This window comes from Rattus norvegicus, chromosome 13 (assembly GCF_021556685.1).
Source record: "Rattus norvegicus strain SHRSP/BbbUtx chromosome 13, alternate assembly SHRSP_T2T, whole genome shotgun sequence".
Taxonomy (NCBI): domain Eukaryota; kingdom Metazoa; phylum Chordata; class Mammalia; order Rodentia; family Muridae; genus Rattus; species Rattus norvegicus.
The window spans coordinates 79,271,798-79,286,285 of NC_141546.1; the positions used below are offsets into that span (position 1 = coordinate 79,271,798).

The 14,488-nt window shown below is 42.5% G+C and overlaps 1 protein-coding gene across 8 annotated transcripts in view; it reads left to right on the forward strand.

Annotated features, from left to right (window-relative positions):
* Nme7 (NME/NM23 family member 7) overlaps positions 1-14,488 on the forward strand; it is a 129,326-nt gene that overhangs the window by 3,774 nt on the left and 111,064 nt on the right. For 4 of the 8 annotated variants that reach the window (XM_087579962.1, XM_087579961.1, XM_087579965.1 and 1 more), the window contains one exon: positions 47-199. In XM_087579962.1, the coding sequence (XP_087436088.1) occupies positions 86-199 (114 nt within the window). In that variant the 5' untranslated portion in view covers positions 47-85. 8 annotated transcript variants of the gene reach the window in all.

A 14,488-nucleotide genomic window follows, 5' to 3' on the forward strand; every position in this document is an offset into this window, starting at 1 on the left:
CTCACGGTTGGGCTGTTGTTGCAGTGATGTTGCGTCTTTCCTGCAGGTTGGTATTGGAGTTCGTGGGGTCATCCTGTGGGGATTGATGGTCATTGATGCCTTCTCTTCCCCAACAGCCGGCATTGCATCCTCGGGCAGCATGAAAGCTGGTCAGCAGGGAAGAAGTTGCGGTTTGATTTCTCCGTATCTTGCACCCAAGGTGTGTAGTGTCTCAGCACTAGAGCCTTATTGACTAATTCTGGTGACCAACCAAGAGGAATGACAAGAGCCTGTGTTGTGTAGGGAGCCTTGGGGCTCTCTCCCATCATAAACGGAAGTATCCTCATCCAGCATGAGATGTTTGTTTAATGACCCATGGCTATTAGGCACATGCTTCTACTGTTTTGTTATTGACGAGCATTAAGAAAAGTTTCAGAAATTGAGGAACACAGAGGAGAAAGTAATCACTATAAGATAATGTTAATTTTTTTTCTTTTTTTTTTTCTTTTTTTCGGAGCTGGGGACCAAACCCAGGGCCTTGCGCTTGCTAGGCAAGCGCTCTACCACTGAGCTAAATCCCCAACCCCGATAATGTTAATTTTTGTTTGTTTTTTTTCCCAATGATCAAGACCAAACCCAGCACTTTACTACTAAATCACCAACCCAAGAACTGCTAATTAAAAATAACGAAGTCAGCTAATGTTACAGCTTTCCCTGTTACTTTTGTTCAGGGAGCTTTATACTTTCTCTAACATATGAATATATATAAATCCAGAGTGAAACTTGGGCATTTTAATGACAGCATCAATCCCTAAATTTACCAGAAGGTAAATCTAGAGACAGCAGGACACCCCATTGTTGCGGATCAGTGCTAGAGTTTAGCTTTGTTACCTGAATAGTGAAGTGCTTAACAGACTTGACTTTTCTCTTCCTATCAACGTCAGTCTTTCACATTGAGTCCTTTTTTATTTGAGTTATGAGTAAGCATAAAAGTAAAGACTTTGTGTCTATTAGAAAGTATTTTGTCTATCTATCTATCTATCTATCTATCTATCTATCTATCTATCTATCATCTAAAATCTCTCTCTCTGGACAAACATACCTTTTTTCTGAGGCTGACCCTGTCCACCCTTGTAAAGCAGCAGCCCCAGCTCCTTCCTATCCTGCTCCCTTTCTCTTTCTCCATCCGTTTTCATCGTAGTACCTGACAAAAACGTCACAAAGCAGCAGACGTTTCACAAATAAGGATCGTCCTTGGAATTTTGTAGTTTTTCCCCTTTGTGGCAGTTAAGAGTGTTTGGTAATCCACAGTGTCTCTGGAGGGTGCTGTTACACACACAGAGACGGTAATCCTGCACTGCTGGAGAGCAGAGAGGGCGGACAGCTAAAGAATGCTGCGGAAAGAGAGTTGAGAAGAGAAGAGAACAAGTGGACTCTCTCTGCCCATCCCTTTGCTAGAAAATAGGGCAGAGAACGATTTCTCGTTGGGCCTACCTGGTACTGGGGAAAAACTAAAATTCTAGATCAAAAGCAGCAGATGTTTATTCTGAGAGGAGTCTGACTCCATCCATGCCCAGGCACTGTTAAAGTTCTGCTGTGTGCTACTCAGTGTTCTAGACAACCTTCCCACCCCCAAGGAACCGAGAAGGCTGAGTTTGGAGAGCTATACAGTTTTAGGGGGAAAAGGGATGTGATATGATATCAGGTATTGCTAACCATGAGAAAGGAAACACCTTGAAAGGTGCTGGAGTGAGGAAATAAAAGGGCTGGTATTGGGTAGTCAAGGAGGCCCCTCCCCATTCCCTTGAAGGACAATGGGCTGGTCAGAGAGAATCGTCTGTGTAAAAGATCCTGGGGTAGTAACATATGGACTGAGCAGGCGGTGTGTGTATGCATAAGGACATACACACATAACACTAAAGAAAAAGATGCCTTGAAAGAGCAAGGGATGATATACAGGACAGTTTGGAGGGAGGAGAGGGAAGAGGAAGATAATATAATTATAAATATATTATTATATATATGACAAAAGTAAAAACATTGAAATTAAAAGAATTTATAGGATAGGTGACAGAGGTCATCTAGGACAGTGGTTCTCAACCTGTGGGTCCTGACCCCTTTGGCAAACCTCCGTCTCATAATAGTTACATTACAGTTAATAACAGTGGCAAAATTACAGTTACGAAGTAGCAATAGAAATAATTTTATGGTTAGGGATCAGCACAACATGAGGAGCTGTGTTAAAGGATTGTGGCATTGGGAAGGTTGAGTTAGTGCTCTAGGATACAGCCAGTTAGACAGAATCCATAGTGAGGAACAGGATGGTGGTTGACGTGAAGAGGTGCCCGACCCAGAGAAGTTAGACCCAGTGTGTCATAGCATGGTAGTGCTTCAGGACTGGAAGACACTGGGTTTTTCTAATTCTGATGATTCTGAAACGGAGATTGTTACCTAACACATAGTAGACCTGAGCTCTAAATTGTGAACAGCAGTAGGCCGATAAAAAAGTATGCGGGGGGTAGGGGGGCAGAGAGATGGCTATTAAGAGCACTGACTGCCCTTTGGGTTCAGGACAGCTGACAGCCATCTGTAATTCCAGTTCTTTGTGATCTGACGCCCTCTTCTGGTCTCCACAGGCACTGCATGTGCTACAGAGACATATATCATGTAGGCAAACCATAGATATACCTAAAATAAACCTAAATAAAAACCTTAGAAGTGTATTGATACTTGTACACATTGAGGGTAATAATAGAGGTTCCTTTTTTTCTGTTGTGGTGGTGGTGGTGGTGGTGGTGGTGGTGGTGGTGGTGGTGGTGGATGTGAAACTATAATTCACATATTTGGTTGATATTTTTTAAAAACATGTTCATGATCTTCTAATCTAGTCTAATCCCCACATTTAAAGTTAAGTAAGCTGAGACATGCTTTACGGCAGTATGCCTCATTGTAGCGTTCTTGCTGTTTACCGTTCCATTGGCTGTGTACACCTCCCTGTGTGTACTCAGCTGACCCTGCACTGAGTTAGTCCCCTCAGTGACGGGAAGGAGTTAGAAGCTTCAGTCAACCCTAGAAAATAAATAAATAAAAATACATAAATAAGTAAAAGTACATTCAAGCAACACTAAGTGGACTCAGCAGATTGTGTGTGTGTGCACATGTATATTTATTTGTATGTATGTATATATGTGTGTATGTGTGTATGTGTATAATAATGATTAAAGAAAAGGGCCACGAATTTGCAGGGTATGATATGGAAGGGATTAGCAGGAGGAGGGGGGCAAAGCTAGGCAATTATATTCCAATTTTTAAAAAGTGTTAGCATGGGGTTGGGGATTTAGCTCAGTGGTAGAGCGCTTGCCTAGGAAGCGCAAGGCCCTGGGTTCAGTCCCCAGCTCCGAAAAAAAGAACCAAAAAAAAAAAAAAAAGCGTTAGCGCCATACCAGCAAGCACCCATTTCCATGGTGTTACCATCTTTCTTTCCTGGCTTGTCCCCCTCTCTATTCCTCTTCATTCTTTACTGTACAAAGAGGAAAGAGGGCGAGGGAGAGGCACCAAAACCCAGGAGGGAAAACTGAGAAGTAAATCTGAGAAGGAAGTAGCCGTCTCTGGCCCTGCCAGTCACCCCTGCCCTCTCCATGATCCCTCTGCCCTTTCTAGGCCCGAGGCTTCCAGGGGGCATTGCAGGTGGAGTTGCGCCATTTCCGACCACAGGCATTGGGGACTTCTCTGTGCATCCTGACTCCTGGTTCATGGAGCTCTAATTACTGTCTCTGTGTATTGTAGCTGAGGACAAATTTTAAAATCTGCATCTTTAAAAGAGGTTTAATTAAACGTTATGTAGTTTTAGAGACCTTTCGAGGAACTTGATGAAATGAATACAAAAGCTGAAAACAGATTTTATACACACATATACACACACATACACACACATACACACATATACACACATATACACATATACACACACATACACACATATACACACACATACATACACATACACACATATACACACATATACACATACACATACACACACATACACACATACACATACACACATACACACATATACACACATATACACATACATACACACATACACACATATACACATACATACACACATACACACATATACACATACATACACACATACACACATATACACATACATACACACATACACACACATACACACACATACACACATACACATACATACACACATATACACACATACACATACACACACATACACACATACACACATATACACACACATACGCGTACACACACATACACACATACACATACACACATACACACATACACACATACACATACACACACATACACACATACACACATATACACACACATACACGTACACACACATACACATACACACATACACACACATACACACATACACACATATACACACACATACACGTACACACACACACACATACACATACACACACATACACACATACACACATATACACACACATACACGTACACACACATACACATACACACACACACACACACACACACACACACACACTAAATCTTTATACCACGAGGAAGTTATTCTTGAGGTACCTAATAGAACCTTTATTTTTACATTTTGTTTCTCTCATATAATTTAGGTGTTAGGGGGAGAGTTGACCATTATTCACCCTCCATGACAGTAGGTTGAACCTGACAATTTACCAGTGACTAAAAAAACAAAGCTTCAAACTTGCTTGAGAATAACCTAGGGAAATGACGGAAAAAAATTCAGATTAGGTTCGTTTTTTAATGTGAGGGATCAGACAGTGGTGGCCTGGTCTAGCCTGAGATGGTGTATTAGAGCCAAGTGACAGCCTTTTTACGGTATGGATTGGATCAGGAGGGTAGCCTGGTGCTCCTCAGAGCTCCTGTCTGTCTGTCCGCTGTTGAGCACTTACCTATGTTTGCAGTTCTTTGTGTAACGATGCCCTGATTTTGTGAACCCTCAAGGTGATACAGCTCCACAGTGTAGCCCAGGTTGGGTTTTCATTTTTATTTTTATTTCTTTTTCTTTTCTTTTTTTTTTTTTTTCGGAGCTGGGGACCGAACCCAGGGCCCTAGCAAGCGCTCTACCACTGAGCCAAATCCCCAGCCCCTTATTTTTTAGATTCACAGCTCTGTATAATTTCTGAAGTGCCATAGTCAAGGTGTCAGTTTAACCTTTTGCTTTTATTTTCTTTAGTTCTAGGGAATGGCTGTGCAGCTCTCCTGTAGCTGTACACTGAATGACACTTTAGCTTTGTTTTTAAATCTTCAACTTTTAGAAGATAGAAACATACCTTTTTTTTTTTTTTTAACAAAAGTCTGTGATTCACGTGGTGCCGCTTGACTAGACCCTTTGCAGATTTGCTGTGATTTAGCTCAAAATCGCAGGACTAAATTGGTGAGCCTGTAGAGTGGGCCTGTGACCTAGCTTTGGTGGCATGTAGTAACCGCAGTGAGCCCCAGGTGGCGCTCCGCCATCACTGGAGGGCGTCCTTTCAGGCTGGATGTTCGTTTCAGATCTTTTTCTAGGCTTATTAATTTCATTGGTGTTCATGTTGGTGTGCCACTCAGATGCCACCCCTGTAGAAGTCAGGAAAGCACAGACCCACTGCTTATGTCTCATAAAGGGGAAGATAAAGCAACAAACCAATGTGAATGATGAATTCTGTTGGATTAAACTTGAAAATGCTGTTTGTCTTACAAAAAAAAAAAAGTGAGTTTCAACATTAAATAATGTCTGAGTTGTGTGAGGCTCTCTAGGCAAACACATGAAAGAAAGCTCTGTCCTAATACGTATGTCTTCAGGTAGACTGGCAGTCAGTGTTATTAACACGTGCTGGCACCCACAAGCTTTTCTCACTATAGAAGGATGTCTGTGTTCATGGCCGCTCCGTCCCTGTCAGCTTACCATCAACACACCATCTTCTCCAGTAAGGAATATCCAGACCCCCTTTGCTCCATCGAGAGTGACTTGTGGCTACTGCCCAGTGGTGATCGTTGCAGGGCATGCAAATCCATACGCATTTGCTTTCCACAGTCTTTGGCACATGAGAGAGAGCCCTCCAGAACTGATCTGCTTGTCAGAGCTGTCTTGTTTGCTCTCCTGAGGCTGTGTCTCGCCGTGCAGCAGGCGCTGCAGGATTGGGGCCGAGCTACAGGTACTGTCGTGTGGAACACGTTTCCTAACCAATGGAAACCATGTTCTGAGAAGGGCAGAGCCCTCTCTACGTGCACAGACTTTAAACAGTTTGTCAAAGACACTGCTTATCTGTGTTGCTGACCCCTACTGAGAAAAATAAGTAAGGGCGATCTAGGAAGGATTGGACGTTCTAGTAGTGTCAGGGTCAGTGTAAGCGCCACAGTGGAGACAGGATCCCTTCCTAATGTCTCTACCATTCTTGCACCAGCTTCAGGTCGTGGTGCCCTTTTGTTTCTTGAACTTGCCAAACTCCATCTTCCCCGTCATAGCTCTATACTTTTTATCTCCCTGGAATATTTTTCTCCTACGGCTCTACATGACTGGCTTCTCCTTGTCCTGGTTCTGATATTGTCTTAGAGAGAGACCTTAACTGTCTCTCCTAGTTGAAGGTGGGTTCCTTACCTCTTTTACCTGAACTTTATCACATATCCTTATTCCCTTGTCTTTATTGCATTTGTTATAACAAGTATTATATTATTGGCTTTTACTTTCTATGCCAAGTATGAGGAGAGATAGAAAATGAGTAGGTATGGTCTATATGATTAGTGCCCTGTCCACTTTGAACATTCTATATGTCTGTTGCAGTGCCTGACAAAGAGAAGTCATTAATATTTATTAAACAAATGAAAGAAATAAGTTCAACCTTTAAGAATGCCTGACTTTCCCTTTGTGACTACTGTTGGGTATGCACTGCTTTTCAAAGCTCTTCATATATTTACTCGAAGAGTATTCTGTTGCATTTTCTACATACTACTATATACTTTGCTATACCATACTATGCTCTACTACACACGTACTATACATGTAGTCCTTTTAGATGCAGCCTTGACCCAAACAGACATTTTAGCAGGGGAAGGAACTCTGCAGTAGGCATCTGTTGCATGAAGACAGTAAGTGCTATAGGGAGAATGAGTGATGGATGTTGTGAGCAGTCGATAGGATTTCAAGGAAGGTGGCCAAGGTCTCTCTCATAGGGAAGACGATGCAAGTGCCGCAGGGTTGGGGATGAGAACGAATGAGCCATGGAGGTGGTGGAGGGAAACATTCCAGGAAGAAGGTAGGACTGGTGTGGAAGGTTCTGGGGTGCATACGGAGAGTTACGTGGTTAGGGTGAAGTCTGCATGAGTGACCATTGTAGGAGATGATCGCAGACAGGTAGTTAGAAGACAGATCTGGCAGGGTTTGGTTGAAGTGGAGACACTGTTCGTGCACTAGAACACTTGATGTTCCAATGGGGTAAATAGACTGAGTGCACTCCCTGTTAAACTCCCAGAGGCTGTATTTGCAGGAACTGACAAGCGTGTTCTACGTTTGATATGGTAGCATGAAGTACTGAAATTAGCCAAGACAGTCTCTCTCTCTCTCTCTCTCTCTCTCTCTCTCTCTCTCTCTCTCTCTCTGTGTGTGTGTGTGTGTGTGTGTGTGGAGGCCAGAGGTCAACACTGGGCATCTGCCTCATTTATTTCCCATCTTAGCTTTCTCTGAACCTGGAACTCACTTCAAGGCTAGGTTGGTTGGCTAGCAAACCTCAGAGATCTGGCTCCCCACCTCCACCTCTCAAGTGCTGGAATAACGGGCATGCGCTGCCATAGCCGGTTATTTTACATGTGTGCTAGGAACCCAACCCAGCTTTCATGCTTGCATGGTGAGCAGGTTGCCAACTGAGCTGTCTCCTGAGTCCCAGCCAAGATCATTGCTGAAAAATATGAAACTGGAAGACTTGCCTTTCCTGAGTGAAAAAGGTATAAAGTTTCTGTTCTAGACAGTGTGATGCAGCCCTGGGATAGGCTTCATGATGGGTGGAACAGAGTTCAGGGCTCAGAGGTAAACTCTTGGCATAAATTGATTTGTAACAATAATGCCAGCACCATTCCGTGAGGAAAAAGTGTTTGCTATGATAATTAAATATTTGCATTACAGGGATCAATTTAGACTCTTAAGTAGCTCAAAAAAAAATCATAGACCCAAATATAAAACCCCAAATCCAAAGTCTCTTACAATGAAGCATAGGTCTACACCCCTGCAGTACGGTGTCAAGCAAAGCTTTCTAGAGCATGATGTCAAAATCACAAGTCACCACAGTCCCATCGCTGTGCGCTGTGCCGGGGAAATGTTCTAGAACTGCAAATGTGAAGCACGAGGGCTTCTGGAGTACCTACCACTCACTCCTTGATCCTAGTTGGACACAGGTACAGATATCTGTGGGGAAGAAGCAGAATAAGGGCTGAATTGCAAAGGTATGGGCAGAGTTAGAGAAGCTGACAGAGCTGCAGGTAGCAGGAGTAGGGACTGGCCAGAGCAGAGAGCTAGTGGGGCTTCTCAGGGTCAAACGTTTGAGAGCTGTCAGAGATCGGCTGGAGCAGAGGGGCTGTCAGACGGGAGCTCTGCGCTCCAGTGGATCTCAGCAACTAAATGGGATCTGACTGGGAGCTGGGCAAGTAAGCATCTCACCCTAGCGCTCTGGATGCAGCCATTGTCTCCTCCCAGCAAATCCATGTGAAAGATGCAAGGTAAGGGAGTCCTGTGGTGAAGTCACAAAGGCCACTCCCTGCACAGGCCAGGCCTGACTGCAGCCTCTGACTGAGGATCTGCACGGACAAGTGGAAAATGTCCCGAGCATACATTTCCAGGCCCAGTGGTGTGGTGGTTAAAGACAGGCATAACTCCACACCCTCCAGTGTGCTTATGACCTTGGCAATGTAAAGCTTAGGTAGCATTTATATTGGTATTTTCTCTGCTATCACATGGTTTATGGTTGAACTGTAGTCAGTTCTGTAATTGAATATTAAGCATAAATAGTATATACTTTAGAATGCTACGGATTTTTAGATCCAGCATTTTTGTTTCGTCTCAGATCCATTTCTTCTCTTACTTTTGTGCATAGTTGATGTCAAGCATTACCTAAGGGTAGCCCTTGCTCTGGCTTTACCTAACACCATGTCAGCTATGTTCTATAAGGTGCTGGCCTGGGAACAGCTGGTCTTTAGATTCTTTCTAGAAAAACATAACAAATTTTTTGAACCTTTTAAAATATTGAATATTTGATTTTTGCCATTTTACCAAGATCTATCTATCATACATGTATTTCCTTCTTTATTTCAGTATTTGAGATTTCAAAGGCCTCAGAACTACACAGGCCAGTAAGGACTTTCAAAAGAAATGATAGTCACTATCTTCTATAATCTGGTTATAAAGAGAATTTTAATTGCACAAGCATACCAGAGCACAAGCCAGTGCAGTGCTGTGAGAAATCCGTCTGTCCCACAAGGAAACAAGGGTCCTTGTAAAGCAGAGCTGGGTAACAAGTCACAGAGCTCTTGCCAAGTCACTTGTCGACATTTCTGTTCCCTCATTGTTAATATCCCTTTGATATCTGGGCCTCTGAAAACCCAATCACAAGTTCAGATATCCCGACTCCCGACAGGCTGGAGTTGGTGTGAGAAGACTTCCCAGCAATCCAGCAACCTTGTTTGCTTTAAGATATCTGAGGCGAGTTTGCACTTGATTGTCAAGAGCTTTCCCTTAATACAAGTCTGTAACATTGCCTTTTCACACGGCAGTGATCTCAGAAGTCAAGAGATTTTTTTAAAAGATGGGGCTCAAGAAGAAAAAGTTTTAAAAACAAAACCCCTTTCTAGATGGTTGCTCCCCGTGTCTGTGTTCTTCTGCTTTTCTCCCCTCTGCTCTTTAAGAAGTGCGAGCATCCCTTAGTATCACAGTTGGGGGAACACACAAGTTTGTATACTGAGCTTTTGGTTTGGTTTTCTGTGAGACAGTTGTCTTAGTAGATAGCCCAGGCTGGCTTTGAACTTGTGATCTTCCTGCCTCTGCCTTTAGGCTACTGCTGTTTTGCTTTTGTTTAAATCATAAACTGGTCTTGCACTAGCTTCCCCAGTGTTTGGGTTTTAGGAGAGCATCTTGTAAAAGACAAGTGTGAAACAAACGACCCACTGCTTAAACCCTGACTTGGTCCCTGTGTTTCCATTCCCTGGGCTTAGCGCGCTGTATCTAAGGTAGGAACTGCTGGCTTAGCTGCTTCCGTGCTGGTAATACATTTTTAATGACTCACTGTATTCTCGGAATGTTCAGGGCAAAATAAAGTTTGTTCTTCGGCAACCACTTTACTCTCCTTTACTGGAAGCAGCTGGCTGGGGTGGGCAGGACTCAGGTGCCACGACTTCAGGTGCAACCCCATTCAGGGCGGTCACAGGCAGACCGAGAGGCTCAGACTAGTTTAATAACCTGTTGAACTATAACCTTTATTGCCTCCGGGTTTAATGTAGCCACACAGAAACCGATATTTATTAAGTCAGATAAGGAGCAAGTGCTGAGTCTTAATATGCAGATTCTGAGAGTCCAGTTGTTAGTTAGGTCATGACATTGCTCCACAATGCAGCATATCCCTCCATTGGCTGTTAGATAAACAAGAAGCATTGTGTACGAGCAAGTATGTCTTGCTACCTCTTGTAAAATATTTTATTGAAATACAGCAGTAAAATGCTAACATGTAATACAATATGTGTACTCAGAGTTGTGTTAGACTCGTGTCTGAGAACATGGCCTGATTTTGGTTGCTGTGTTACTGGTTTTGCTCTAGTGGAGGATTAAGGTGACAGGATATGGTGCTCAGAACTGAAGGTGTAAGTGCAGTGTGTATGCGTGAACGAGTCTGACTTTTCTTAGAGGTCTCTCTTCACTATTCCTGTCCTCCCTCCCTCCCTCCCTCCCTTCTTTTTTGTATATTTGTTATTTTATTTATGTGTGTTTGTGTGTTTGTGTGTGTGCGTGTGTGTGTGTGTGTATGTGTGCATGTGTGTGTAGGTCAGAGAGCCACTCTCTAGAGTCATTGCTCTCTATGTCCGGGTCCCGGAGTTGAAACTCAGTTCATCGAACCTTGCTGGCAAGCTCCTTATGTGCTCTGAACATTTCACCATTCTTAAGGACTGTGGTTAGGAGCCCGTCTGAATCCAACTGCCCAGCCTCACTGTTGTTTCTGGGCTGTGGAATCACCTGTGAAGGAAAAATTATCCTGCTGTGTAGATCAAACGAAGTCTCCAGCCAGTGCCTGACTGACAGGGTTGCTCCTTTACACCCTGGCTCCCTCACAGTGTGGGCCGTAAGGCTTTGCTTATGCATGTGGGTAGCATGGTACACATGGCTTAACTATAGGAATCGCTTTGTAGCGTTCACAGGATTTGCCATAGAATTTCGTATGAGGAAAGAAGTTGATCCATATTTGGAATAGATAATGATGCACGAGTTGAGTATCCAGTTAGATATGATCCGTATTTAAATGGAAAGAGGTGAAGTAGACATTGAGTTCTTAGAAGAAACAAAAGTTGGTTTGGAGGCCATTTTCTGCAGAGTACCGTGTAGGCAGACCACTGTTCTCACCTCCTCTCCATCGTTCCTCTGCTGGCTCCTCAGAACTCTTCACTCTGTCTTTTCCTCTTTGATTCAGTGCTTTTGGTATCTGGACAGAATAGTGATTTTTCAACTTTGTTCGCAAGTCCAAGTCTAGCTTCCAGCAGCTGTTTGACCCTGTAAGCACTGAGCCTGCTTTCATATGGGTTTGGAATGTAGGGAGAAACCGAAACTGTAGGTATGCTTTGAGGATTATTAGCTGTATACATATAAAACCGACTGCCATAGTGTTAGTGGATCTCATGATACCTCCACCCCACACTTAATGTAATATTTGATTCTAATTACCTGGAGAATTAAATAAGATTTGAAGAGGTATGCTAAAATAGTAGTAGTTTTTAGAGCACTAAGTACCCTAATAAAAGCAGCCAAGTGTAAGCAGTGGACCCCGCTGATTTATGAAAGGTTTGGTAGTTGGTACCCTCATCCCAAAGCAATAACAACCTCCCTCTCCCGATTTCACCCTCCCTTGATTGCATTTATGAGGTTTTGGTCCTGAAGAATGATGCTGTCAGTATGTTGCTAAACTTACTCCTTATTTTTAATTCTGCTCCGGCCTCTTGAAGCTTCACCAGAATATCAGGTCCTGGAAAAGCATAAGGAATTTTAATTAGGGGTTTTGTTACATCAGAAAAGTATATTAACACAGCTGGTCTTGAGAAATGTTGTAATTTATAATGGCTAACTTAAGAGAGAGAATTAATTAATCTTCCACAGGAATGAGCCCACTAATTGGTTATCCAATGCCAAGTGGTGAACCCTAAAATCATATACAGACTAACAACTCCGAGCAGCTTGTATTTATGCATATATATATATATATGTAACAATAGTAACTAAAGGAAAAAGCATAAAAATTGGGAGCTATTGGGAGATGTTGGAGGAGGAAGAATGATATAATATTTAATTCAAAATTTTAAAAAATAGATAATTTGTAATGCAGTAACTCCTTAAGATTTTATTTCACTTGTGAGCCATTAAATCGAAAAATCCAGTAATTGATTTGAAAAGAGTTTTGTGTGCTTTATTTTTGATACCAGAAATCCTTAAATAAAATATGTCATTTTGTCACAAGCCTTAATAGAGTTCTTAGCTTCCTATGGTCCTGCAAACCCAGCTGTAATTATTCTTTAGTTTTAGAGTATGTATCTGGCATTAGGCCATCTGTTTTAGACAAATACACTGAGTGTAGTGTGTAATATGACTTTAAAATTTATGCTGGGCCTGGTGGCATGTTTTTGTGACTCCAGCACTTGAAAGGAAGAGGCAGAGACAATCAGCAGTCCCACTCTTGGCCATATGACTTACGCTATATGAGGTCCTGTCTCTAAAGAGCAAATTAAAATTTAAAATCCACAAAACAAAATTACGTTAACCATGTGAATGGGAATGCTCTGACATTTTCATAACACCTTTGAGTTTTGTGAGAAGCCAAAACACACTAGTTAATTTCTCACAGCTACAATTTGTTAATAGGAGTTTCATATTGATGTGTTATTAGTGATTTCTTCAATATAAAATGCCTTGCCTATTTTGTAAGTTCAAAGTATAAAACAAATCATTGTATAACCAAGGGAATTATACAGTGTGAAAAGAAAATTGCTCCCCAGTTATTAGACAGAATATCTCTGGTTGCCCGAGCTTCCCCCGGGTGCATACACAGAGCTCCTTCGGTTCACCTGCTGCTATGTGTGCTCTGCAGCTCGCAGTCCCCAGGGTCTGATGCTCACGGGGCATCAGTATGTTCACCTGGAGAGGGGATGCTCAGGAAGTACTGGAGTCTCAGGAAGATCTGCTGACCCTCTCCTGTGAAGGAGCATCAACAGGCCTCCTCAGGATGCTTGAGTCGTCCCAGCTGCTCTGACCAATGAGCGATGTGAGGCAGGAGCACCGTGTCCCACAACCACGCTGCTTCTGATGTACCCTCTTAAAGAAACAGTCTGGGGCTTAGCTAGTGAGTGAGCCTGGAATAATCCCACAACTACCAAAACCAAAACAAATTTTAAAAAACAATTTTTAAATATACATAATGTTTGAATATTCTCTATAAAGTATTTTTGAGAGAAACTGAAATGTTCAGTGAAGATGGACATAACCTGTAACCATCGGGTGCATTATGGAACTAGCTCAAGGTGGCTGTCTAGGTGTCCTACTAGAGTCACTTTCTCCTGGAGTTCACCTACAAGGCCAGATTGGGAGAATGCAAAGTGCAGTTTCTGGGTTTGGCTCAGTCACATGACACGCTTTGTGATGTGGTCATGTATATCCTCTGGGACTCAATTTCTTTATCTATGAAGTGAAGGGTTCGAACAAAACCAAACCAAGCATTGATGTCACTTAGAAAATGAGAAATTGTGTTTTGTTTTGTTTTGTTTTGTTTTGTTTTGATAGACTTGGCTCAGTGGAATTGAAAAGTAAAATTTTTAAAATTTTGAAAATGAATATAGTCTGTGTGTGTGTGTGTGTGAGAGAGAGAGAGAGAGAGAGAGGGAGAGAGAGAGAGATCAGCTCTCTTAATATCTGTTGTTTTAACAGAATATGTTAAGACTGGGTAACTTAAAAAGAAAATGCATTTGGCTCATTGTTCTGGGGGTTGAGATTTCAAGGAATGTGCTATGAACATCTCTGTGTACAGTCACAGAGGAAGAGTGGGACTTCCTTTTGAAACAGCTCACTCCCAGTGCAACACTGAGTCATTAATCAACTGTGCAACCTGTGAACATCTCTTAAAGGTTTAACATCCACTCCTGTCACAGTGGAAATTAACTTTAGATAACGTGCTTGGAAGGACATGCAGACCTTTGCAAAGCTCAACTCGTGCCAAGTCATCAAGATGTA